Below are 26853 nucleotides of genomic sequence, written 5' to 3'. Positions count from 1 at the left end.
TTTTTTTTTTTCCTAGAGAAAATAAACAGAATTTGTCATGACCTTTCTTCTTTCTTTGGCTGGCTTGTTCTTCTCCTTTTCCCCTTTTCATCATGTTCAGAGAAGTTTCTCCTTCTCTTTTCTTTTATTTTCTCACCTCTTCACTGCTTGAATTCCTGTCTCATTCCTCTCTCCTCCATGAGCTTGTACCCATTTTACATCTAACTTTTTTGTTACCTTAGCTGAGGTTGTAAGAGATGAGGTTACCACTGGATAATGGAAACTTCTAACTCATTGCTGATTCTTCTTGATTTCTGCAGTGTTTTCCCTCTGATGTCTTACAAAGTAATACTACTTTTAAGAGTGACTTTTCATTACACTACACCTGCAAAACACTGCATACAAAAAGCTTTAACTTTAACCCAGCAGAAAGATATTTTTACAGTAAGCACAGCAGTCCCGATTCAATAAATCTAACGGTTATTTACCCCTCAGAATCTGCTCTTTCCTCTTACCTATAGTTCCCTCAGGTAGGAAGCTATTTACTTACAGATAGTTAGGAGAAACAGCTCAAGAGTATTGACTGACTTCAGGCTGTGTGTAGCTGCAGCAAGTTGTGCATATAGGGTATATTTATTACTGGCCTCAGCTGGTATTTTAAGACTAATGCATTTCTTCTACAAAACTACAATCCCTTTTAAAAATCTGATGAGCTTTTTCTACTGCAGTTTGTGATTCACATATAAACTATGTTTTTCATGTGGGCGTTTAAATCTGGCAGTCTGCACACAAAACATCCCTGAGCTTCAAGACATCTCTAAAAGCATATAAAAGACACTGCTGTAGTCTGAGCATTTAAATTCTTCCTTAGAGTTATTACTGTAACAGTTTATAAAGAAAATACACATGCATGCATCCATTTAATGTGTAAACAGAGCACTGTCATAGAAAAGCATCATGCCAGTTTTTGAGCGAAGAGTGAAGAGCACCCCAAGTAACCATAATATATGGCTTAACTGACTTAACCGAGGGAAATATGGCTGTGATAGTGGTGTTCACACCTTCATAACCTGTCTAAAGTGCTCATACTTCAGTGTGTTGAAACATATGTCATGTTTCAACACTGTACATATCTGAAGATGTAGAGCCGAACAGGGATTTTAATCAAATTTCTCAGCTTTATCTATCAATGTGGTGGTTTTCACACAGTTTTGCAAAAGAAATGTAAGGACTTTGCTTCAGTCGTTTTAAAGTGATGATAAATAAAACATAAATCTATCCTAAAAATACTTGTTATTAGCAACAGCAGTTTCCTTCAACAAACTTGATTTTCATTTTTGTTTTTTAAGAACAGGAAATTTTCTGACGGGTTTCACAGGTACAATAATGACTGTTCAGCTTACAGAATACTGGGCAACTACAAATACTAACAATAATTCAGACCACAGAATTAATTATTTTATTCCAGAAATTTAGCAAAAAGTAGTTCAATTTTTTCTACCTGTTCTATGAATTGTTATTGACAGTAGAAAGGCTATATAAAAATTAAATAGTAACAGACAGACTTATTACTGGAGTGAACAGTGAATGTTTACAATACCGTTTAATGGAAGAAAATGATACCTGGCTTAAAATGAATGCCTGAAAAGAAAATCTGGGTAAAATAAGTCATTGCTTCAGTAAGGGTATAATCTTTTTTTTTTTTCTCTCCCTTTTTTCTCTGCATGAAAAATATGTGCTGGACTGTGCTATCATACTACTTATATGTATACATTTTAGTTGCCTCCCTTATGTAGACATTTTGCTGCAGCTTGATAGTGTGGTTATATTTGATCTGTGTTATGCAAAATGTCTCCAGTTTGGTCTTTGCCACTGACTGGGTTTCTATAGGGAGCAAAACAACACAGGTAAACTTGTAGTACTGATATTGTGACTGATCTCCTAGGAAGTTCTGAGTAGAGAGTGTTTTCTACCTTGGCCTGAATGTTTGTTTTCTGTTTCTTGCAAGTATTAGCTGTAGTTCTTTCCCTGGTGAGTGGGAAAAACTTCCAGATCAGTGACTGGGAAGGATTCACTGAGGCAGCTGCAGGCAAATATTTGCAGGTATGACCCTTTCTCAATTTCACATCTAGTACAAGACAGTTAACACAAGACAGTTATTTATGCATAGCAGAAGAATCTGATCCAAATAAAACCCAAGACATGTTTTGAGAACAAAACTGTGATATGAAAATTTTTTTAAAATATACTTTTAAAAAAATACATTTCTTAAACCCATCTTGCAATTAGGGAATCTATGGAGTGGCAAGAAGGTTGATACAGATTTCAAGAAGCTTTCAGTTTTTCCATTTGTTATCTCTAGCTACTGGAACTAATATTTTTCTAAGAAATCAATGCTGAAATGTGAAGAGACTGACATGCAGTGGTACAGGATGCAAACTAGGACAGAATAAGTAGAAAACATTTTGTTCTAGGGTTCATGAGTCTGTCTTACCCCCTCTGGGTACAGATTATGTTTCAGGACATTTGAATAACAGAACAAAAAAATCAGTTCCTTTTGTAGCTAAATGAGGTATGAATTAAATTTGTTATCAGATGACCAGTAGCTGCTAAGCATTTTCCAGCTGAGTAAGCTAATAAACCTATTTACTCTTTCTGCACAAGCAAGCACAGGCCCATTAGCTGCAGATGCCTTCAGCAATATTCTTTGACATATAGAAGGTCATTCTCCTTTCATTGTCTTCATATCTTTATAGTTTAATGGTTAGCAAAAAGAACAGCTGTGATAGTTCTAATTGTTAATTTAAAATTGCAGTTGTAGAATTTTTACCCTCTTTGACCTCATTCTGATGGATTAGTGCTTTATATGCATTTACTTTGAAAACTCTTGATTTAAACTGAAATCACCTGTAGTAAGAGAAATTGTCAAAGGCTTTATTAATATTTGGTAGCAAAAATACCTTACACATCAAAAGACCTTGCTCTTGTTCTTTTCTTTGTTATTCAATATTTGAATGTTTGCTTGCAAGATTCTTGGCAAGTGGTGGATCAGGCAGAAGCTAATGGATGATTTAATTTACAATGTGTTTTGACAGGTACTGTGTACTTTCCCATTTTTGACAAGGTGGCAGGACTGGTTCAGTTTTCTTATACATTTCTCAGGATCTGTTGCATCTTTTTAAGCCTTTGCAGTAGGGTAACTAAAAGGAAAAATACATTATTGTTTTTATTGTTGGTGTGGCTGTGTTTTCTTCAGCAACATCAGTTACGGCTGCTACCCTGGCTTTCTGTGCTCTCTTGAAAATATTTCCCTGAAGGACATAGCCTCTTTGCAGTCCAAATTCATAACACATAAAACATCAGTGGGAGACAAAAAAACAGATTTCATTTTTGCTCTATAAGAGTGGTAAACTTCATGATGTTTTAGTTGAGTGTTGCTTCTGGACCTTTGAGTTGTTCTGCTCTATCAGAGCAACAGTTGTTTTAAATTCATATCCTACTGCACTGAATAAGATACCTGGTGGAGAAAAATATACTCTCCCCCACTCTATCTAGAAAAATCTCTATTACATGTTCTTTTTCCTTCTAGGGAGTTTATATTGTGCCTAGTAATATCCAGTTGTTCCAATTGCTACATAAGGTTCTCAAGTTTATAAGAGGGATTTAAATATCTGCTTACACTTCCTTGGGATTCTCAGTTTTCATTTCACACCTTAATTTGCTTAGAATGATTTCAAATTTTCTACAGAACCTCCACAACCTGGTAGAACCTTTCTCTAATTACGTGTACCAAGTAGAGGGTAAATATTAATAAAGTAATATTTTTACTTATAGGCTAAAAATATTAAATCCATTAAAAATACTGATATTTTTACTGTGATTATTTATAAAAGATACTAGAAATACCATCGAGTTAAATTACATAAATATCTGGTTTAACTCAGTCATTTTTCTGTAGTCTTCAGAGTACCCAAGTATTCAGATTTTAGCCAGAGGGAAAGAATTGTAAAGTTACTCAAGTGCTAAATTTAAATTAATATCGACAGTAAACCTTGAAAGTGGCTGTGAGAAACTTCATGTCATCAGATGAACCTTACTGCCTTAGGGTGATTTATTCTGGAAGAAATATGGCTACTTCTTTTCTTTCTTATTGCTCGATCAGTACTGGGCCTTACTATATATTAGAAATCTTTATCTTGCTTAGCCTCCACTTCTACGTGTTCTTTGAGCTCTACTGGTTGACATTTTTTAATGGAAAGGCTCTCCTTGTTTTGGTTGTCTCAAAGCTTTTTTCACACTTGCTTTGCTTGCAGTAGAAGATAACCCAGACTTTGCTTTTGCTTACAACCTAACCTCTTCCTGGTGTTAGAGGATTCAAGTGTTCAGTCATGTCCTTGCAAATTCTCGTTATGTGAAAAGTTTATAACTGTATGGCATGGAAAAGTGTTTTTCAGTGAAATCTCAAAAATTCTGAAGTTTCGTTTCCCTTCCGCAAATGTTTGAGAGTTTGAAGTGCTCTTATATATGAACAGTTTATGTATAAATACATAGGACCAGGTTACTGTGAGAGCTCTACTGACTTCCAAAGTCTCTGTCAATTTACATCGTCTGCAAACCTGGCCTCTAAACACAGTATTTGAAAGCTTATATTGTTAGAGTTGTTACCACACTTTATTTTGTTAACCAGCTGTCTAAGAATCTTATTTTATGTGGTAACCAAGCTGCCAATATATAATTCTTTAAACTGAAAATCTAGGGCGAGTAGGCAATCCCAGAACTTCCATAAAGAATATACCACATAACTGACAACATAAAATTTTTGCTTGCACTGAGGGAGCATGGTTATAGAAGAAACAAAATATGTAAAATCAAGAATATATATAAATAACAAAACCTGAAACAAAATGTAGTTTAAGAACAGAGTTTTAAATAGAAGGACACTGACCACAACAGTATTTCACAGGCCAAATCTCTTTTGCTCTACACTTTCATATAGAGAAATTTACTGATGCAAAACAGTTGTTTTACCTAGGTATGCACAGTCTTGGCATTCTTTAAGCAATTTTTCATAAGAAAGCTATGCCAAAATCTACTGGAAACGGGAAAATTCTGAGTCTTGCTGTGTACCTCACTACCTGCTCTGTACCTTTGATAGAACCTCAGGAGGGCCTTCATATTCTAAAGCCAGCTTTCTTTGAGCAGATGGTAGAGCAGACAACACCTGGAAAGAGTAAAAGTGTCAAAATGACTGGGCTAAAAGAAATGTCCACTGATTTCCTCCCAGCCTCCAATTCCTTGCAGGTGACAGGGATCCTTTCTTCCCATCTTGCTCCCAGCCCAGGAACCTCTCAGTTGACTCCTGCAGTGCATCAAGCTGCGTTCAGTCCCTTCTTGAGCAGTAGGAAACAGGCATGCTGACTTGTGCCATTGGCTTTGTTTGCTGCCCTCACTCCACCTGCCTATCGCCTCTGGCCCCGTGCTTGAGACCTCTCTCTCTCACAGAACACATTTCTGCACTCCCATGCAGCTGCTAGGAGAAGGCAAACAAGGGCTTTCTCTTGACTGTCCAACCACAGACTATTGAAAAAATGTAGTAGAAATAAATAGATAAGTAAAATATACATTATCTGTCACTGTTGAACAGATTTTTTTTTTAGGAAAGTTCAGAAGATAGTTTGGGGACCAGATGCTAGAATTTGAAGTCATACTATATTTCCTTTTCTGTAATCCATGCACTGACATTTCTAGGACAATCTAGGTTGTCTTATTATGAATATAATATTCACAACTTCTGATTCAAATTTAGGTTTTAAGAGTTTCTGAGTCCCACATATAGGCAACAGACAGGATGGAGCATGTGTCATTGAAGGAAGCCAGAAGGATTTTTCCTCTGTTAAGGTGATGATGCTTACTTCCAGAGGAGTGATTCATTAGGTGTAAATTAGGGAGCTGTTTAGTGTTTGGTTTTCTCTGAGGGCCAATCTGAATTAAAGCTAGCTGTCTGTACGTGAATGCGTATTCTTGTCATGGTACTGCCATTCTGTCTCCAGTGTCATTCTCCCGCAGTTCTTAGGCTGTGGTCTGAAAAACGATGTTAAACTGATTACCACAATGAGCCATATCCAAGTAATTTCTTTTTAACTTGGAAAATTTCTGTGTCATGATTTGCACCCTCACAAATTACTGCACACATAATATTTCATCCATTATAGTGAAGAATGATAAATCTAACATGTTTAATCACTGCTCCTGCCGGCCCTGTCGTAGGTTTCAAAACAAAGTTAAAGCCTCGTAGTTACTGTGTCCTACTAATACTGTTCTGGTTTAGCTACAAAAAAAATGGATCTCTATACTTTTTATACACTTGAGTACAGGGTTTGTGTGAGATGTTCTGACAGTTTCTATTGTTGCAAAAGGCAAAGTCCTTTCAAGTCAGAAGTATCATCCCAATTTTCATAAACTTTCACCGCAGCAGTTAAGACGCTGGTGAAATATGGCTATCTGGAAATGTAAACTTTATGAGCACTGTCTGAATTCTTAGTTCAGTGGCATTAACTGAGACAAAAAGGGAAATAGGATTGTTGCATTTAACAGAAAATAAATCTAAGGATTCTGTTTAATTATCCTTACTTTTGTGCTACTTACATGAACTTTTAGACAATATAAAGTAGTTAAGTGTTAAGCTAGTATCTTCTGCAGGTTAACATACCCGAATGCAATGCTAGGCTGTGTTCTAGCCCTCTGCTACACCAGAATTCTGGGGGCAGGGGGAAATAAATTCTCCTGATTTTTTCAAATCCTCCTGCCTCCCATCAGTCCTGTTACCATTCCTTGCACTTTTGCTTGGTTTTTTCTCATATTTTAGATTAAGGGCTCCAAAGAATAATACCTGGACAGAATTCTCATGCAGATAAGAAAAAACCTCATACTGTATCTAAGTTCTTACTACAGCATTTGTCCTCCTGATCTTTGCACTTACTCACTTTGTTTCTGGTACAGTAAACTAAGGACTAATTAATAAGTGCTTTTCTGTTTACCTTAGTGAAGGCTACTACCTGTAGCATTCCCAAGCTTCACCAAGACTGGAGATTTCTAATAAGTCAAAGTTCCATTACTTGAGAGGAGTGAAACTTTCAGAATAAAAATAGCAACAGTGATATGCTTAGAAACAAAATGCGTGTTAGTAGATGCGTGTTACTAGAGCAAACCAGGGCTTTATTTCCACAGCCTGTCTATAAGCAAGGGATAGATTGAATTTCTATTGTATCTTATAAAACAGGTATAAATTTGTGAAAGAAAATGCAAAACTACATACGTGTAAAACCTTTTTTATGTCCAGTGCTTTTGTGATGTTATTAAGGTTTCTGTCCAGCCCTGCTTTCAGTCTCAGTTGCTTTGACTTTAATGGAGAGTTTCAAGGAACCATCACACAGCAGTCTGTAAAGGAAGACTTGATGTATTTTTTTTGACTATGCGAGTGCTTCATTTAGGTTTTAGTATTTGCCCTGGTGCTCACCACAATTCACCTTTAGGTGAGCTTTAAGAATATTGCATTAAGATTCTTCTTATGTTTACAAAGTAGAAAATACAAAGACTTACCATTAACTGATGGACAAGGACTGATCTAATATTAATTCACAGTATTACCAGTAGATCCCTGTAATAAACAGAACATAAGCTTTCAGAAAAAATAGAACAAGAAAAGAACTGCACAGAACAGCCGGTCTATCTCCTGCCCCTAAAGGATTGGTGATGCTGAACAGATGTTTGGTCTAACCTGGTATTCAATGCTTCCAACAATGAAAAGGCCATAATATCCTCAGCAGGTCTGTTCCTCTGCTTCACTATCCTTGTTGTTAGAAAGTTCAGCTAATGTTTGACCTGACCCTTCCCTGTTTCAGAATAAGCTTCTTCTTCTATTTTTTTGCATATAAAAGTAGAAATGGATTATTCCTTCCCTTTAGCAACAACCTTTCACACAGCTGAAGATTGATATTGTATACCCTGTTGGTCTTATCTCTGTTAGACTTAAAAGCAAATACTCTTTCAGTCCTTTCTCATAGGCTGTATTCCAGAGTTCTGATCAGTCTCTATATATTCTCTCTCCTGTAAAATCTGCACACAGCTGAGGCCCTAACTTATACTGCATGTGAAAAGAGAATGACTTTCCATGCCTTGTAGCTTCTGCTCTTGGTTTTATGTTCCACTATCATGTTTATTTCTTTCCAGAAGTAGCATGATATTGCCTACTCATATTTAAAGTGTGCTAAACTGCAGCAGCGGACCCTTTCTGTATAGAAAAGACACATGACAATTGGTCCACTAGCTGGTGTCTTAGAATTAGTTCTTCCCTCCTGAGTTCAGTGTCCTGTACTTGTCCTTACTGAATCCAACCCTAATTTGTTTTCTTTTTTCTTTAAGAGATTTCTTTAGTTTTACAAGATAATTGTAAGCCTGTCCTCATGCTGTCCCAGTGACAAGGCTGTCCTAATGACATCCTGTCCCATCTGGTCAGAAAAAAAACAAATTGATTGCCTATTCATCCGTATAAAATGTGGACACCCCATTTAACACAAGGAGATGGCCTTAAGTTACACCAGGGGAGGTTCAGATTAGATATTAGAAAAAAAAAAAAAAAGTCACTGAAAGAGTGGTTAGGCATTGGAATAAGTTGCCCAGCAAGTGGGTGGAGTAACCATCTCTGGAAGTGTTCAAGAGGTGTAGGGATGTGGCACTTGGGGATATAGTTCAGAGGTGATTATGGTGGTTCTGGGTTGGACTAGATGATCTTGAAGGTCCCTTCCAACCTTGATGATTCTCTGATTTCAACTCTGAATGGCTGGCTGTAATACAAGTTTTTGATTTTCTACCACTTCAATTTAAGTCATTTCATCTAGAACGTGTACCTCACGTTGTCTGTGACATTGCTGACTTTGTCATGTGGGCCAGTGTCAAAAGACAAAAAAGCCAGTGCAAGAGGCACCTAAAGCTCCTCCTCACATATAAGACTTTCTATTCTAACACAAAAGGAAATCAGACTTTCAGTTCTAGACAGACAAAATGTTTCCTGCCACTCCTTTCCTTATGCTCTGCCAAGTGCTTATATATCATTACTTATTCTAAAATTTTTCCTTTTCCCAGGATTTCTAATTACTACAGCTTTATGAGTAGTCATCCTCTGTTCCTTGCCCCTTCCGTTTAAAGGTTTAAGCTCTGTTTTCCCTTTGTAACATCTTAATACCTAGTCTATTCTTCACAAGATTTGAGATCGTTTAATAGAATTTGTGAAATAAATGTTCCCACTTGTCCTACAAACCACAACTACCAGGGAAGAGTATGCTTCTGCACAGAAGTAATGTGGGAGCCTGATGCTCCAGGTACCTCTCTCTGGTTGCCCTGGGCTCTGCTCAGCCAGGTCAGAATGAAGACACTTGGTGGAAAGCCAATTATAGAAAGTCATTAAAAAAAAACAACCTTGAACTAAAAGGAAAAATGGTTGAGAACTAACAACTATTTTTTTTTGCTGTCCATCTACTTAGAAGTGTGCTATAAGCTCCTGTTCTACAAGTTTTCCAGGGTTGAGCACATGCATGAGTCTAATTGGTTTCAGACCTGTCTTCAGGTGGCAAAAATCACCCCCTGGAAATGTGTTTTTTCTCTGTTGGTTATAGAAGGATACCAAACAAACGGAATATACTAAATAGCTCATTTTTCATAGGCTGTGTGCAGACATGGTTATTAAGGGAATTTCCTTAAGTTACTCAGCAGAGCAGTAGTAGAGCTGGGAATAGGTCAATGCATCTGAAATCCTTAATTTGGCTGTCCTACATCTCTAATTGTTGCTTCCATACATTGTATTACAAAGGAGAACTTCAGTGTTCAGCAAAAATCTAGAAAGGCCAGCCTTTGCTGTGTATTTGTATAGAAAAATTATTATTTTTTTTTCCTTGAGATTCTGAAAACTCTTAGAATATGAGTATTGCTGAATGTAATACAAAATTTCAATTTTATTTTTTTAAGCTATTTTTAATTCCAGCACCTACTTCAAGTGAAGTACTATGCACCAAATTATCGGGTATCATTGAGAAAACTGCCCTCACAGTTAGGGTTTGATATAGTATACATTATTATACTAATGGAGATTGATGTGATTCCACCTTTTTGTAGTATTTTATGTAGTACTGATTATAGTCTTTCCTTTGGTCAATGTGATTTAAGATTATTGGAGAGAACATTTAAAGGAAAAATGAAGCGTATTGCTCAGGGATAAAGTTTGACAGAATGTTTGCATAACCTCTCAGCATTTTCAAGTTTTTGATATGAGCTTTTCCGATCTTGTGTCTAAAGGAAACTGTAATAAAATAATGACTTAAATGAAGTGAATCCCTTGGCAAGTCATCAGAATGGTTGGGGACTCTCTGTTTTGCAGTTTCTGATTATTCTTTTTGTTCTCTGAGGAGAAAGCGCATCAGGCGTAGAATATGCATCAACACAGATGGAAAGATTGTTTATATACTTGACCTCTGTATATAATCAGAAGCAGTAGTGCTTGCACTGCTGGTGGCTGGCCCTTGTGGGTTAGAATCCAAGGTTTGACTGGGAACTAAAATGCACACAACTGGCTCTTTGGAAGAAGAGTGGTGTGATTTTCCATCAACAGCCATGTCAATAAAATGATATTGATAACAGAGTCCCTGCCACCCAAAGGTACATGCGCAATATTGAGGACATTGTTAAAAATTAGGAAACCTTATGAGGAAGACAGTTAGGGCACATGCATGTCCTGTAGCTAAATCTAGGGACAGAAAAGAACGGACATAGAACTCAGAGAAAATTCTGGTGAAGCAGACAGTGCTGTGCCTCAGAAGCCATTGTTCCATTGGTTTAACTCACCTGCCATTCACGTTGCCGTAACATCCTACTGCTCTCTCGGGGTGGCTGCCTGCAGAGCAAAGACTTGAAGAGGAGAGCTGGTGAGCTGTCAATGTCCAGTATCTCTTTGATGAGAAAAGAAGACTATTTTATATTTATAATGTGCAGAAGAGAGGAAGAGGCCAAGATCTCATGGGCAAGAGGTGCAGTAGAACTGCAATGTGAAGAGAATTGTGAGGACAAAGAGTTCATACCCTTGGGTATGAACCTACTGAAGAGCTGAACCTACTGAAGAAACTTAGGGTGGATATAATTGTGATACCTTCGATTACATTTATAAACTTTTCAGTGTTAGCAAAATCTTGACACTGAGCAATAAGCTTTAAATTCATTTAAAATCTATCCAGGAATTAGAAAGGTTTAATTTTTTTCTCAGAATACAGAAGGACCTTGAAAAGCTAGTTTTGTAGTGCTGCATCAGAAAAGAAAGAAAAAAGGTAAAAAATCCAAATTAATTTAAGGTTAATGGTATCTCTTCTGAGATTATAAAGCCAATTTTAAGAAACTGTCTTGCCTGAGGCTGATGACTTCAGTTTTTCTCATAATTAATCTTTCTTACAGTGTGTGTGTCACATTCAGTTGCAGTAAGACAATTAAGCTAAGAAATGTGAAAGATAGATATTATCCTCTCCACTTTATGTCAGTGAAATAGTTCTTCTAACAACTAAATCACTGCAAGATTTGTAGGACAGAAAACATCTCCCTTTTCTCACTGATAAGAAATGCCTGAAAATAATTGGGTCTTACTTTTTGAGCAACAATAGTAAAAATTGTATGTCTTATTATTTTCATAACATATCCTCCCACAATATTCAGTTGGCCCAGGTTAAATGCTAAGTCTAACAACAAGGCAAAAATCAAAAGTTGTTTGGACTCCTTTTCTTGCTTTTTAAATTTTTTTTTCCTTTTTTTTAATATATATTATAAACAAAGTTCCTGTAAGGCATGCCATAAAATAAACTGGCAAAGCAGTGCTACCAAAGTAAATTAAGATTTCAAATAGAACATATGTTACTGGAAGTTTTTTCTGAGTTCTCTAAATTGTGTGATTTTTTTTTTTATTATTATTATTATTTTTATTTGTGGATTATCTCCAGTATTTTCAATTTGGGGGCTTGGGGGTTTTAAAAGGTTTGTTTTTATGGCTCTCATGATAACAGTATTAATGTTGAGTCAAGGTTCATTTTCATTATGTACACAGATGAGGAAACATTGTTTTTACAAAGTTCAACCACCTAATTTTGGAGGCAGATCTAATTCCATATCAAAGCTGGTTTAAAAAAAAAAAGTGAAGTAATAAACCTTCCTATTGTTAGAGATTTTTTTAAACTCCAGAACATGTAATATGTAGATATGCTAAAATATGAAAGGAAGTCTTTGTCGTTTAGAAATTGCATACTTCAGACCAGAACTTGGTCTTCAAATACAGTTATTTTTTAAATAACTAATAATTCCTTTCCTTTTCTCCTCTATATATGGATTATATTCCATATGAACAATGTTGAAAGCACAAAACTGTGCTGAAAGAATGCTAGACCAATCAAGTGAAGCAATCAAATCTGGAAATGTCTGTAGGCAAAAGCCAATTCATCCTTTACTTCATTCCCTTGTGCATGGGGATTTTAATTAATTACGTTATCACAAACTTTTTCCCACGAAATCCCTTATTCTGTTTCATAGTCTTTTCCTTCTGAACTCAGTGCAATTCTTACCTCTATGAAATCAAAGGGAGTCTTGCAGTCATTTCTGATAGAACTCTGGCGTTTATCACTGAAAACATTGACAACTTTCCTAAGTTACAACTTCAGAAGTTGGCCATTATTCAGTGAATGAGACAGAAAAAAACAGCTCATCGTGGATGCACAGAGTCTCTGGGCTGGTCACATAGAGGTGCTTTTGCTGCTTGTTCCCAGTTGGACTCATTTCAGTCTCCAATATGTTTAGCTCCTGTCACCCCAGAAATAGAAATGGGTTCTACCTCTTTATAACTTGATGACAATAGGGTGCACTGTGCACTGCTATCTACCAGAGCCCTATACTCCTGATCCTATGGAAAGGAGTTTAGAAGAGGAGAATCTTGTTAGCAGTACTAGAGTAGTGCTGCCTCCAGACAGGTGGAGGAGAGGGACAACCGACTCCAGCATGCAAGAATACAACACCATTCCTGCCCTGATGAAAAAATGTAGCAGATGGAGTCTGAAGGCATGGACTAAATGAAGTCAATGGACTTTTTTTGGAATGGTCCATAAACTAAGGGAATGATGTGTGCGTATGTGTGTGTGTGTGTATATCTATTAAGGGATGGGAAGAGTGGTGATGGTTAACTGAAATGTACTGGGAAAATGTAGGAGCTGGTCATGGCATAAATTATATGGAATGAAGGTGGATACTGTCCCTGTTTCAACTGGGATAGAGTTAAATTTTCTTTTCAGTAGCTAGTACGGTGCTGTGTTTTGCATTTAGTATGTGAATAATGTTGATAACACACTGATATTTTAGTTGTTGCTAATAGTGCTTACCCTAAATTAAGTACTTTTCAGTGTCCCATGCTCTGCCAGCAAGCAGGTGCCCAGAAGTCTGTGAGGGAGCATGGCTAGGACAGGTGACCCAAATTGGCCAAAGGGATATTCCAGACCATAGAACGTCATGCTCAGTGTATAAGCTGGGGGGAACTGTCTGGGAGGGACCAATCACTGCATTGCTCAGCAGGTGCAATTGCATTGTACATCACTTGTCTTTCTTGGATTTTATTTGTCACCCTCTCCCTTCCATTACTATTATTATTATGTTTTGCTTTATTTCAGTCATTAAACTGATTTTATCTCACTCCATAGGTTTTACCTTTTTCTCATTCTCTACCTTATCCTGCCAGGGTGAGGAGTTGTGAGCAAGTGGCTGTGTGGTGTGTGGTTGCTGGCTGGGATTAAGCCACAGCTACTTAAGTAGGTGTTTCTTTTTTGGGGGGTGTTTTGTCTTTTTTTTTTTGTCCCCACTGGCTTTGCAGATCTAAAGTACTTAGAAGACTCGACTTGTTTAGTATAACCAGAATTGTCCTAATATTTAGTAAGTCACTGAATCAGCTTTGTCATATAAACCTCGACTTGGTATTTTATGTGTCAACATATAAACATAGTTATTTAGTCTTTCTGAAACCAGGCAGGGCATCAAAGGCTTGAAAGATTGCTTAATAATAAGCACTCGGTTTTATCTGATAAAAGGAAAAAAAGACAGGAGAATGAATATGAAAAAATACTTTCTCTTGGTGAACAGAACACAATGAATAGATATATCAAAGACCAGATCAAGCTGAGCGCAAACCTGAAAGCAATGTCATGTGAGTTAGGGGAAGGGAAGCTGATGCTGAGTGGAAAATGAGAGAATATTGTCTTTTGTTTAGAATGCCTGCTGATTTGAGAGCTTATATTTCTGTAATTTTCAAGGAAAAAGCAAAGTTACTAAAAAACAGAGAAAGTGTGCGAGAAGAGGCATTTCCAGTAGAAGAGAAAGAGTGAGATAAACTGAAAGAATTTGATAACACTGAAAAGCAGCTTCTGAAAGACGTCATTGTATTTGACATAATTAGTGGTATAAAGTGGAACAGTTGAATTTCATAGGATTTATTGCCTTTTCCGTGAAGAAAGCAGATTTAGAAAAGAACCACAAAAAAATGAGCAGATATATTATTTTGAAGTTCACTTGTTTATTTTTCCCCTAGGTTTTGGTGGGGTTTGGTGGGGTGGGGTTTTTTGGTTTGTTTTTGTTTGGTTTTGGTTGGTTGGTTTGGTTTTGGTTTTTGTTTGGTTGGTTGGTCTTTGGAGTTTGCTTGTTTTTGTTTGATTGGGTTTTGGTTTGGGTTTGCCCTTTTTGTTTTGTTATTTTGGTGGAGCATTATTGAATCTCTGTTTGAGACTCCTCATTTGCCCAGAGCCTACTTCCAGGATTTCATCAGACTATTTCACAAATATCTCAACAATGCATAAACATGAATTTTATTTAGCATATTTTTATTTATCTATTTTATGGTTTTCTGGTCTGGAAAATTTGATAGCTTCATATCACTGAGAATCATGATGTCACCACATCATGATGTCATTGCTTCTTGAGTCATATTTTTCACAATAATGCAAAAGTAATTGAAGTTTTAATATTTCATATGGGAAGATAATGTGATTAAATGTACAGATAGGATTCAAGTACACTCTCAAAACTCTGACATCTATTTGCTGTCAGATATGGAAACTACCAACATAAAAACAATTTTTCAGAGGTTGAATAAACAGCCCATGGCTGTCTGTGTTAGCCACCTCCTTAATCTGGAAACTCTGTTCTTTCTCTGTGGTCTTTCTCAGACAGATGGGAAAGAATTCTACTTTTGAGGACAGAAATCAGCTCTGCCTCAAAGTTAAGGCTTTAGGTTATTAGTTCAAGAATAGTGCTGTACTAACCACAGCTGCACAGATCCTGGATGTAGGCAGCCTTTAATTCTGCCTAGACTGAAATAAACTTAGAAGCATCCTTTGAAAAAATGAGTTAGAAATAAAGCTATATAGAAAGTTTTATGTGTCTAGTCATCCCAATATGTTGTAAGATAAGCTGGTGGGGAAGAAGACTGACCTGGCTGAACAGAGAGCTTTTCCTGGAACTCAGAAAAAAAATGAAAAGTTTATGGTTTTAGGGAGAAGGGGTAAGCAACTCAGGAGGACTGTAAGGATGTCACACATGAGGTTAAGAAGGGAGGAAAGTAGAAGGGCCAAAGCCCAACTAGAACTTAATCTGGCTGCTGCTGTAAAAGAAAATAAAAATGTTTCCATAAATAGGTCAGCAACAAAAAGGGGTCTAAGGAGAATATCTCCATTCTTTATGAGATGCAGGGGAAAACAGTGAATGAAAAAGGATGAGGAAAAGGCTGAGGTACTTAATACCTTCTTTGCCTCAGTCTCTAACAGTAAGACCAGTTGTTCTCTGGGTACCAGCCTCCTGAGCTGGAAGACGGGTTGGGGGGTGGAATGAAGCCCGCATAATCCAAGGGGAAAAAATTGGTGACCTGTTGCACAACTTAGATGCACTCAAGTCTGTGGGCCGAGGCCAATGGTGTGAGGTTCTACAAGGCCAAGTGCCAGAGGCTGCCTTTGGGTCACAACAACCCCAGGCAATGCTACAGGTCTGGGGAAGAGTGGCTTGAAAGCTGCCCAGCAGAAAGGACCCGAAGGTGCTGGTTGACAGCAGCTGAACATGAGCCAAGTAGCCAAGAAAGCCAGCATCCTCCTGGCTGGTACCAGAAATAATCTGGCCAGCAGAACCAAGGCAGTGATCTCCCCACTGTATTCAGCACCTGCTGGGACCGCACCTGGAATCCTGTGTCCAGTTTTGGGCCCCTCATTACATGAAACACATTGAGGTGCTGGACTGTGTCCAGAGCAGGGCAGTGAAACTGGTGAAAGGCCTGGAGCACAAGAGGTGTAGTTGTGGCCCTTAGGGACATGGTTTAGCGACTTGGCAGTGCTAGATTAATGGTTGAACTCAATGATATTTTGAATCTTTTCCAGCCTAAATGATTTTATGTTTTTAAGGTGGTGGTTGCTCAATGATCAGCCATGCATAATTTTAAAAGTGCTTCTGAGCTTAAAAATGTTTGTGGACATGCTAAGACACTAAAGTACATTAGGTAAAAGAGGTTCTTTCACCTCTTTCATGGCTAAGCCAGTTACCCAAAGGGAAGTCACTGGGGAAAGTATGAGTAATGTTTGTACGGATCTTTCTGAGAAACTTTTTCTTTTGTGTGCTTGTTTTAAATAAATACACATATGTACACAACTGTGAGCTGTCGCACTCACAGTGTGCCTGTAGATACAGTGTGCCTTCCTGAAAGTGTTTGGATTATTGCATGTGGTGAGGACAGCAAGCCTGTGGTAGTCTTCTGGGAAATCCTGGCTCAATATAAGGCAGTAAAGCTGTGATGAACTGCACGGGGTTCCAAATTACAGTACACCAACCTCTGATGATAGGTGTCCTCCATCACTGCTATCAAAGTGCTAGTGAATACTGCCTAAATAAAGTCTCTGCATTCAAGCAGAGTGGGTGCTGCTATCACTGCAGGAAACTGGGGCTGAGATTTCATCCATAATGTGCTTTTAAGTTTCCTGATGAGAGCTGCTTTGGAAAGCATTAATGTTCTGATCTTGAGATGGCTGTATGCAGCTGTAGGTTCTACAATATATTTTAAGATGCTATTAAAAACCCCAGCATTGAGTTTGGATAAACCAGTCCTGAGGCCACGATTATACTAGGAAGCATGAAGCAGGCAGATTGCTTGAGATCAGCAGCAGAAGAAAATGGATTAATGATGGCTTTCAAAATGGAAGGAAACCACTTCTGGAGTTTCTATTTTTTCATTGATGGTTGGTTTTGCTTAGTTTTTTAAAGTGAGACAGAGTAAAGAAATGAGAACAACATATGTTGTGGAGGAAGAAAAGCAGACCATATTCCAGTTTAGCTGGCCAGGGCCAGTATATCCCATTTTTTAGTTCTCTGAAATGTTACCTACTATGAACCTACTAGAATATCTCAGTCAAGTCAAATTACACCTATAGGCTATGTTTTTAATGATTTCTGTTCAATATCTCAAATATTTTTTATGTAATTTAAACTATGTATATAAAGGTAACATGAACTTTTGTATAGATGGTGATGACATCTTAACTCAGAAGCCCTATGAAATACAGCTTCAGGAACATAGAAATTGAATTTCTTGCTCCTCAGTACAAGAAAGACATTTAGATCCTGAAGTGAGTCCAGTAAAGGGCTGAGAAGATGACTAAAGGACTGGATTATCTCTTGTATGAGGAAAGGCTGAGGAAGCTGGCTATGTGTTAGCCTGGAGAAGAGATGGCTGAGAGAGGACCTTGTCAGTGTATTGAAATGTCGTGCAGAGAGGGTGATGAGAGAATGGAGCCAGGCTAATTGAGAGGCAACAGACAGAAAGTGGAATACAGGAAGTTTTATGTGAAAGAGAGGAAGAATTTGTTTACTCTGTGGATGACCACGCACTGTAACTGATTGTCCAGAGAGGTTGTGGAGTCTCCTTCTCTGGAGATATTCAAAAGACATCTGAATACAATCCTGAGCGATGTGCTCTAGGATGACCCTGCTTGGGCAAGGGCGTTGGATTAAATGACCTCCAGTAGTCCCTTTCACTCTTACCCATTCTGTGATTCTGTTAAATTATTCTAAGGAAACTAAGGACAACACATTTAATTAATATTTGCTACCTAAGGAAAGGGGATGCCAAAGAGTTAACTGTATGAGAATTTTTTGTTTTAATAGGACACTTCACTAAACCTGGAAGTTTATTTTCTTCCTTTATCATCCTATTTTGAATAGCATCTTCAATGATGTGTGTTTGGTAGTATTACCAATCCTTGCAATTGTACACAATAATTCACAACTAGTATATAAGGATAAATTTGTATCTGGATAGCAGGATTTTAGGTCTCCCCCAGCTTCTTCTGCTAAAGCATATCACATAGCAGGTGTGATCTCGCTGGGCACTGTGCCAGCACTCAGTCACTCTCACCATTAAAAAAGGTGTTTCCTGCTGTTCAGATGGATCCTTTTGTATTTAATTTTGTAGCCATTCTCCAAGGCTGCATTACATAAAAGTGCCTTCTGTGTGAATTTGTGTGAGTGATTTCTGTAGGTATCTAGGTGTGTGGGTGGAAAAAGTTATGAGGATACAGTAGGCTGCAGAGAACAGCATGCAGCAGTCTCCCAAGCACTGATAAGCTCTTTGAGATTGACAGTCTGGCAGTCTTCGCAAGAACTAAGAAACTTGGAGCATCAAAAGCTGGCCAAACCTGACCACCTGCCAGGACTGGCAGCAGCAGCCAGTTGTGTAAATGGAACCACATTCCAGAGGGTGCTGCTGCCACATGTGGCCAGGCTGTAGGATGCCATATATGCGTGATGAAGCAAAGGACCCTTTGAAGGACTTCCTGGATGTCCACCTAAGAGCCCCTGTGTGCTATTATGGCCCCACAGCCTCTGCACAGACAGCTGGTGTTGGCCTCCCAGTCGTGCACTGGTGGGTAACCATGAGGGTGCAAGTGCAAGAGTGTGTGAGCAAAGACTTGAATGGGCAGGATGAATGGTTACCAGTTATTAATAATAACAGATGGGTTCTATTAATGAAAGCTCCCATATTTTGAAAACTCCCCTAATCAGTATTTTTTGTGATCTGTCTTCTGCAATTCACTCCTCTCATCAGAAAAAAATGCATTTCTTTCTCCTGCTCTGCCAACACTGAAGCCATATGTGGCCCTTAGATTCTTTCAACAGTTGGTACTATCTCACAGAATCACAGCATTGTTGAGTTTGAAAGGGACCTCCTGGAGGTCATCTGGTCCTACCCCCTTGCTCAAGCAGGACCACTCACAGCAGGCTGTTCCAGGACCACATCCAGATGGCTATTATTTACCTCTGGGGAAGGAAACTCCCCAATCTCCCTGAGCACTGTGCCAGTGCTGAGTCACTCGCACAATTAATAAAAAAAAAAAAAAAAAAAAAAAGGTGTTTCTCGGTGTTTGGATGGATCCTTTTGTATTTAATGTATTTAACCTTGTAGCCATTCTCCAAGTTCTTGCTGAAATATCATAAATCAGAAGACAAAATATAAAGCTGCATCCTTCATCCTGTATAATTAACATATGATTTTTATTGAGTAGAAAAAATAATCAGTGAGTTTTTGTACTAAAGACTGACAGGACTAAGTTTATTTTTGTCTAGAACTTACTTTAAGTAGCCATTTTAGACATCTGAGGCCATCAAATTTACCAGTTGCAAAACAGTCTAAATCCATGTCTAAATCATTCCCATTTTATTCTTGTGGGTGTCTCAGATCCACATCCATGTATGTACATTATTTTCCTGAAACATTTTTGAGGTGAGATTCAGCTTCAATTACGTACATTATAGGTTATGTACGTATGTAGGTGTGTAAGCTCACACTATAGTTGTTAGAGATCTTGTCAGTGGAAAGAGCTGTTCTAACTATTCATCTGACCACTTTTCAATGTAATTAATTGACTCAGTTTCTACTACTTCTTCATTGGAGCTTATGGAAGCTCAGGCACGTAGCTTGCAGGACAACACCTCTACTGAAGAAAAGTAAGTTTGAATCCAGTTCTTAATAATATCACAGAAAAGAAAGCTGGTGAAATGAACCCCTGCTTAGTGGCATAAGTGTGATCTACTGTCTCAATATGATACAATTTTTTATCAATAAATTTATGGTTTCAAGTTGAATCAGAGCAATAAATAGGATATGGAGTGTCATATTGTTGAGTCTTCATAACTAACTGTCCACTCGATTTTTTGCTTTGATTATCTCCAAGACTAAGAATTAATTCCAAACAGCAGCACAAGAGAGCAGTGGGTTTGTAAAATGGTGACTGCACCTTTTTTCTTTTTTTTTCTTCTCGTTGGGGAAGTTTTATTTCAGTACGTTAAGGGCATAGGCATATAGTTACAGATAATGACAAATAGTGCAGTCCCAAGCTGAAGCAACAGGACCATACAAGACTTACTTCTACTGGAAAACCAGCTTTGTAGTGAATAATGCACATCATTTCCAAAGCTTAAGGAAACTCTCCTCCTCTAGAGGCTAATGCAAAGAATTGTTCACCTACTACTAGTTTAAACTCTGGCTTTATGTTTAGTTAGTACCAAATTAACCCCCAAATCTTGGTGCAGCCACACTTAGAATCCAAATCCAATCCTAAGAGTTGCATGCCAATACTTTTCATTGACCTGATTGTCAAAGCTACAGTTGCAACTTCTGATTGATGCAAGTCATCTTTCATCTTCAGGCACTGCAGCTGTCTGGTACTCTTCACTCTCTTCTTTGCAACCAGACTTTTTATTTCTCTCCCTTCGTATTGAAATATTATGAGCAGCTGGACTTCGCTCCTTTTGTTTGAAGACTTGAGCTTTGTAGAATTCATGGTCCTGGTGTTGTGCACATCCACAATGGCTCCTCAGTTTTGCTGCCCATTTATGGGCTTATAGTGAAATAAGATTGAGTCTAACCGTGAAAGTTTAGCAAAGCAGAGACACTCGTTTCCTGCTGTCAATATCTGTTAAAACACTTAGAAGCAGGACAGAAATCTTATATTTTCGAAAGAGCATTCATTTAGCTTCTCCTAACCTTTCTGAGCAGGTACCAGCTTCAAGAGGTGGTTTGGTATTTCATCATCTTGCTGCCGATGCCATGGAGAGCCTTTAATGTTAAATGACTTAAATGTGCTCTGCACCTTAAATATGTTTTCTTGTGCACTGTAAATATCATCCCTTCTGTTCACTTGGCATTGCTATTCTGCGAACACACATCAGTGGCAGCTGTACAGCTATTTTACTGTAAGCACAGCATGAGGAATACCATGAGAGTGGAAGTCAAAGGCTGAGCACTGGATTGTGCAGTGAACACTAGTTTTGAAATAGGAGGAACAGGGCCTTGGAGGCAAGATATAGACAGGACTACATCTTTGCTATTCAACTCTAGGAAAAAATAATTAGCTTATTGGCATGAAAATCTTGTACCATCTCCAATATCTGTTTTGCACTGAGCTAATGAAATGACTATGGCATACCAAAGAAAGGTACTGCCTGCTGAGAAGAATATACTCTTTCCCTTTTTGAAAAATCTTTCTATGCATTATAACTCAAAGTCAGCTTAATCATCACTGGTTTTATTACTTAAATCAAAGACTTATAATATGAATCAGGTCTGGATTGCATGAATGTAATTCATTGCTAACTGCTTCTGTGGATATGCTAACTATGTTGCCCTAACAAGAGGATGAAAATGTGTGTCACTTTTAGGTACTCCACTTTCATCTCAGATTCCTGCTCTTTGCTTAGAAAGTTGTATGTATGAAAACAAAAGTGAATAGTAACAAATCAGAGCAATCCACTAAATAAATGGAATGGAGGAAAATTGGATTCCACCTCTTCAGGCTTACTTAATTGAAAATCAGTCAAAGAAACTGAGAAATCTTCTTAACAATAACAGGAAATGATGATTTTTCTACTGCCTTTGGAATCCAAAGTAGAGTAGAAGAAATCTTATGGCAGAGACTGAATACTAGAGTTGTTTCAGTCACAGCAAAGGTTTCATTCCATTATAACTGAAGTAATTGCATGTATTGAAGTCTAGCAGTAAAATGTTGCATGCTGTATTTATCTTTATATGGGAAACTTTACATTGCCTGCCTATGCGGTGTCAGCTCATATCACTCTTTGTGAAATGTAATGATGGAATTGGGGCATGTGGATCATGATTTGTGGGTTCAATATACCATAAACTCTTCTGGTTTCAGCTAGAAAAGTAGGTCTGATTTTATTTAACAGTGCACACAGGACATGTGTGCTTGGGTGACAAACTACCTTGTTTTCAGTTAGTGTAGGTCGACTTGTAAGAAAATAAACACATCCACAATTTATATCATCAGCTTAACACAAAATATTACACAGTACTGTTGTTTTGTGCTGGGACAAGAGCCTAATTAATTTGCATTAACTTATCTGCATTGCTTTCAGAATAGCATTTTTAATAGTAATTTCTGCTACAAGTTACAATAGGTACATGGAACTTTTGGATACAAATCTCACTTTTCTGGTATAGTTTGTTTTCGCTGTTGTTCATTTTTTTTAATCCCAATGTCTAAGTAGATATTTTTTTCACTGCTATAGGAAGAAGAGAATTTTTTCCTCTGCTTTTCTTTTTCTTGGATCTTAGAGTTTTGCATCCGGATACTTTCATGGATAAAATTACATAGAACAGATGTTTTGAAACACCTTATTGCTATGGTAGGATGTGCCAGAAGATGTGCACAGTGACAGCAGTTTGTGCTATTTAAGTATTAAATGTTTTTTTGTGTTGATTCCAATTTGCATGGTGGGTGCATCTGGTTTCTGTGGTTTCAGGGAGAAGTCACTGCCTAGCTAAATACTCCATTTATTCATAATCTGGTTTTGGAGTGGTTTTTATGGGCTTCTAGGGGGCAAAAACATTCTTCTGTCTCTCAGGTTCTGGAAGAAAAAAATGCTAAGGTTGTTTTTAATTTCTACTATAGATTATGATAAAGTTTGGTGTGATAAACCTTGAGACCCACATACTGGAATCGTTAGGTAATGCATTGTGTTCAGCCACTTGGATTTCAGATAGCCATTCTCTCTAGTGCATTTATCACATTTTAGGTTGTTTTTCTCCTGTGTTCACTTGCAAAACTAAGCGTGTTCTCAGGCCACAGGAAATTTATCTCATTTAAACAGTTATAAATTATTAAAGTCAAGTACACTTTCCTCCTGTCTTTCAGTAGGAGCAGTTCCTACTACAGTTCCAGGACTTAACTGGTAAATACTTTCGCAATAATTTTTAGAAATGGTTACTATATTACAAGTTCAGGATTTCTGTAGCCTAAACCATTGACCCAGAATCTTGTGTCTGCTGACTGCTGCAATAAGGAAACAATTTTTTTTTTTTAAGATGAAGCAACAGGGCTTGTTTTTCAAATGTTCTCACGTCACTGCCTTGCGTGACAGAACACTACCTAAGAAGGTGGGGGTTTGGCCTTATATGTCTGAGAATTAGCCTTATACCTTGGTAATGCAACAGCAATCCCAGCTGGTATTGTGACTGTATTTTATGAGTCAACTGCTCTTCTGGCTACAGATTTACAAGTGAATCTCTGAGTGTGACTCCTCAAAGTTGCTAAATTAGTCTCTGTTAAGAACATGAAATTCCAAAAAGCAAAGCACTTCAAAGATGAAATTCTGCATTCTGGTCCCAGTGCACACTGGGGAGGGGTCATTCTAATGCTGCCAGTGTCACTAACACACCTTCTCCTCCTCTCTTAGGGAGTCAACAGCGAAGGCCTCATTTATGCTTTATGGTGTTAACAGCTTTCTTCCTTTTTTAAAAAAAAGAAAGATTTTGAAGAAAAAAAAAAAAAAACAAGAAAGAATGAACACTAGAACAGGCAAAATTAGGTCTGTTATTTGTTATGATCAAGAAAGAAAGTCTTCTCTTTAAAAGGGTACAATCTAAAAATTTTTATACTCAAGATATAATTTCTGAATCAGAGTTTCATTTAAAAGGTTTTGTACAATTCCTATTTAATTGTGGTATGTCTGTCTTAAACAATAAACAATTTAGCTTCCCACAGTGTTCAAAGCTTTCATCTTTAGGTGTTATGTTACATTTTTACAAGACTGTGGAGAGGAAAACCTTCATAATTTAATGCTAAGTGTTTTATTTTTGCTTTTCTGCATATACGATTAAAATTTGATGTTGGTAATAATGTGATATTTGGTGTCAGCTTTGCTTTTGATTTTTTGTGCTTTTTAATAATAAATTAGTGTTAAAGATTATCTTTTCACTGTTTTAATTTCAGATTTGGATTCTCTAACAGGGCATGCATTTCCAGGTAAAGTGGACAGTTAGATTAGATTATGTTATTTGTTTGTTTTATACTAAGTTTATTGAGTTTTCGGGGGCGGGGGTGACAAATTAATTTGGTGTGCTTCTGACAGTATTTTGTTACATGTCAAAATTATACTATTAAGGTTTTTTAAATATTTCAGATAAATGAAGAATGAGTAGCTATTACATGCACCAGTTTAAAGAATAGCATTGAAAATGTACTTAAAATGTTAACTACAGTATATTTAATGTTAAACAAATCAAGGGGGGAAGAAGCATTATTCCAAACCAACAAGTCCCAATGAAAAGATTTGAAGTTATTCAAACTTGCATGTGATTCTGTAATGAAGGGAAAAAACCCACTTGTTGGTTTGTAAGGAAAGCAAAAGATTCAAGACTGAGTTTCCAGTTTTATTACTAGAAATATATAGGAAACAGGTTTTTAGTAGTAAGAAGTCAATTTTCAATAGAGAATCTAGAAAGAATGAGAACACAAATGTGCTAATTCTCTGGATTCCACTGTACACATATATTTTTTGTGCTGTGTGGAACTTAATTTTAAAAGCAGTCCACTCAAATAAAAATTTTAGAATTTTACAACTACAATTACTTCACAATTCAAATATTTTGAGTTGGGAATTTTTTAGCAGAAATACAGGAGCAGAGAATTTGATGCTACATGATCATGCGAACTTCTGTGTTGCTTGGGTAGAGATTTTGGCACAGAAGGAATACAAATGAGCACTGTGAAATAAGGTAATTCTGTGCTGAAAATATCTTTCTGTACTCATAATTTTCTTGAATCATCCTTCAGTTGAACAGGTTGTGAAAATTAAGGCATAATTTTCATATCCCAAAGATTTAGTCCAAATTTGTGATGATATTTATCATTAGAACAATATTACTATTTATTATGTCATTGGCTTCAAATGTATCTATTGCATAATATAATATTCCTCATTCAGTTTTTGTTTAAAGAGTATTCTTTTAAAATTATGGGACAATAGATTTATTCAAGTTTTTCCAAGCATTCCTTTACTGTAGGCACAGGTATGCTGTAAGAATTGCAATAGAATAAATTATAAAAGAAGTTTAGAAGTTCATTATAATGAAATTTGTGTGCAATGTAGAACAGATCTGGGTACAGAGTCCGTCAGAGTTATTTGTACTCAAATACAGCAGCACACCAAGTGATGTCTGTTTGAAGAAGTCAGAAGACAGTAAATGCAGATTTTGCCATTTTCATCCCAGATGAGGAGACCCTTATTCTGAGTATTTTGGTTTGGTTTGAGTAAGGTTACCCATGCTTAATAGGACAATCTTGTAAATATGACCTTTATGACTGATGTCAAGAATATGCATGTGTCACCAAATAGACATTAAGACAAGCAGTATCAGAACATCTTTTTTTTTTTTTTTTCTCTCTCCTTTTTAAAGGTTGAGTTTGCTTTTTGTTTTGCATGAATATTTTGTGTTAGTAGATGGTGCTGTCACGGTGTGTCCCATCTTACTTTGAAATATGACAGTCTTAACATAATGATAATGACCAATACTGACAACAGAGTATGTATGCTTCAGAATTATGGCAAAGAGAAATCATCCTTATTCTGCTTGGGAAATATCCTGAATTGCAGGACAGGTCAATTACACGCCTGCATTACATTCCAGGTGTAACTGTGCCCAAATCCATCAAATGAACTGTTATGTAGCAGAGAGAGAAATATCTTTGAATTCAACTAACTGTCAAAGGGATGTAGGAGAACAGTTTAGGTAGTCAAGAGGCATAAAATCCGGAAATGTGGACTTTCATATTTGGAGACTCACAGTATAAACATGCTACTGTGCAGCTCACAGAAACCACAAGAAGAACCATTTCTCATTTTATGCTTTATTCGAGAGAGTTGAGACATGCTCATTTCATACAATAGTATAAAAGCAGCAGAATGTTGTCTTGCCTTCAGTTTCACTTACATTTAATAATTAAGTCATTATAGTTGTCTGCTAAAATAGTGCAGATTGTATAGTTACAGATGTAGATAAACTAAACACAAAAAGGGATGCTTATGTATCTACTTATGTTGGAAAACACAGAACTAAATTCATCCTAATACCTGTGTGCTAACATGATTACTCTAGTTAGGCTAAAGTATCTTAACTTTCAGAAGACAGAAAAGATCAAGGTGTCACTCATGCATCTTCAATAGCAATTAGTTAATTAGATGTTCAAATATGTTCAAATGATTCTAAGTGTGTTAACAGGTGATTTGTTTCACTGAGCAAACACAAAACAAACTCATTTGAGATTGCTATATATCTCACCTTGAGAAAAGCACACCCTTTGACCTAATCCAGGAGGATTCATTAATGATACCTCTAAGGGTATGGTGATCCAATAGTTTTTCATTTGAACCCTGACCAGTGCTCTGTAGCTGCATCAGTGAAATGCTGAGTGGGTGCTACTGCCA

The 26853-nt window shown here is 37.2% G+C and overlaps 1 protein-coding gene across 26 annotated transcripts in view; it reads left to right on the top strand.

The window, feature by feature from the left end:
* The window catches only part of DLGAP2 (DLG associated protein 2), a 448813-nt gene that overhangs the window by 269187 nt on the left and 152773 nt on the right, over positions 1-26853 (top strand). For 15 of the 26 annotated variants that reach the window (XM_050315349.1, XM_050315348.1, XM_050315343.1 and 12 more), the window contains one exon: positions 24360-24392. The exons of the other annotated variants lie outside the window; for them this stretch is intronic. In XM_050315349.1, coding sequence (XP_050171306.1) covers positions 24360-24392 — 33 coding nt within the window. The remainder of the gene's footprint in view (positions 1-24359; positions 24393-26853) is intronic. 26 annotated transcript variants of the gene reach the window in all.

This window comes from Myiozetetes cayanensis, unplaced genomic scaffold (assembly GCF_022539395.1).
Source record: "Myiozetetes cayanensis isolate MyiCay16 unplaced genomic scaffold, myiCay2020 scf2-11, whole genome shotgun sequence".
Classification (NCBI taxonomy): domain Eukaryota; kingdom Metazoa; phylum Chordata; class Aves; order Passeriformes; family Tyrannidae; genus Myiozetetes; species Myiozetetes cayanensis.
Note: the sequence above shows the minus strand (reverse complement) of the source record. Positions and strands in the feature narration are given on the sequence as shown.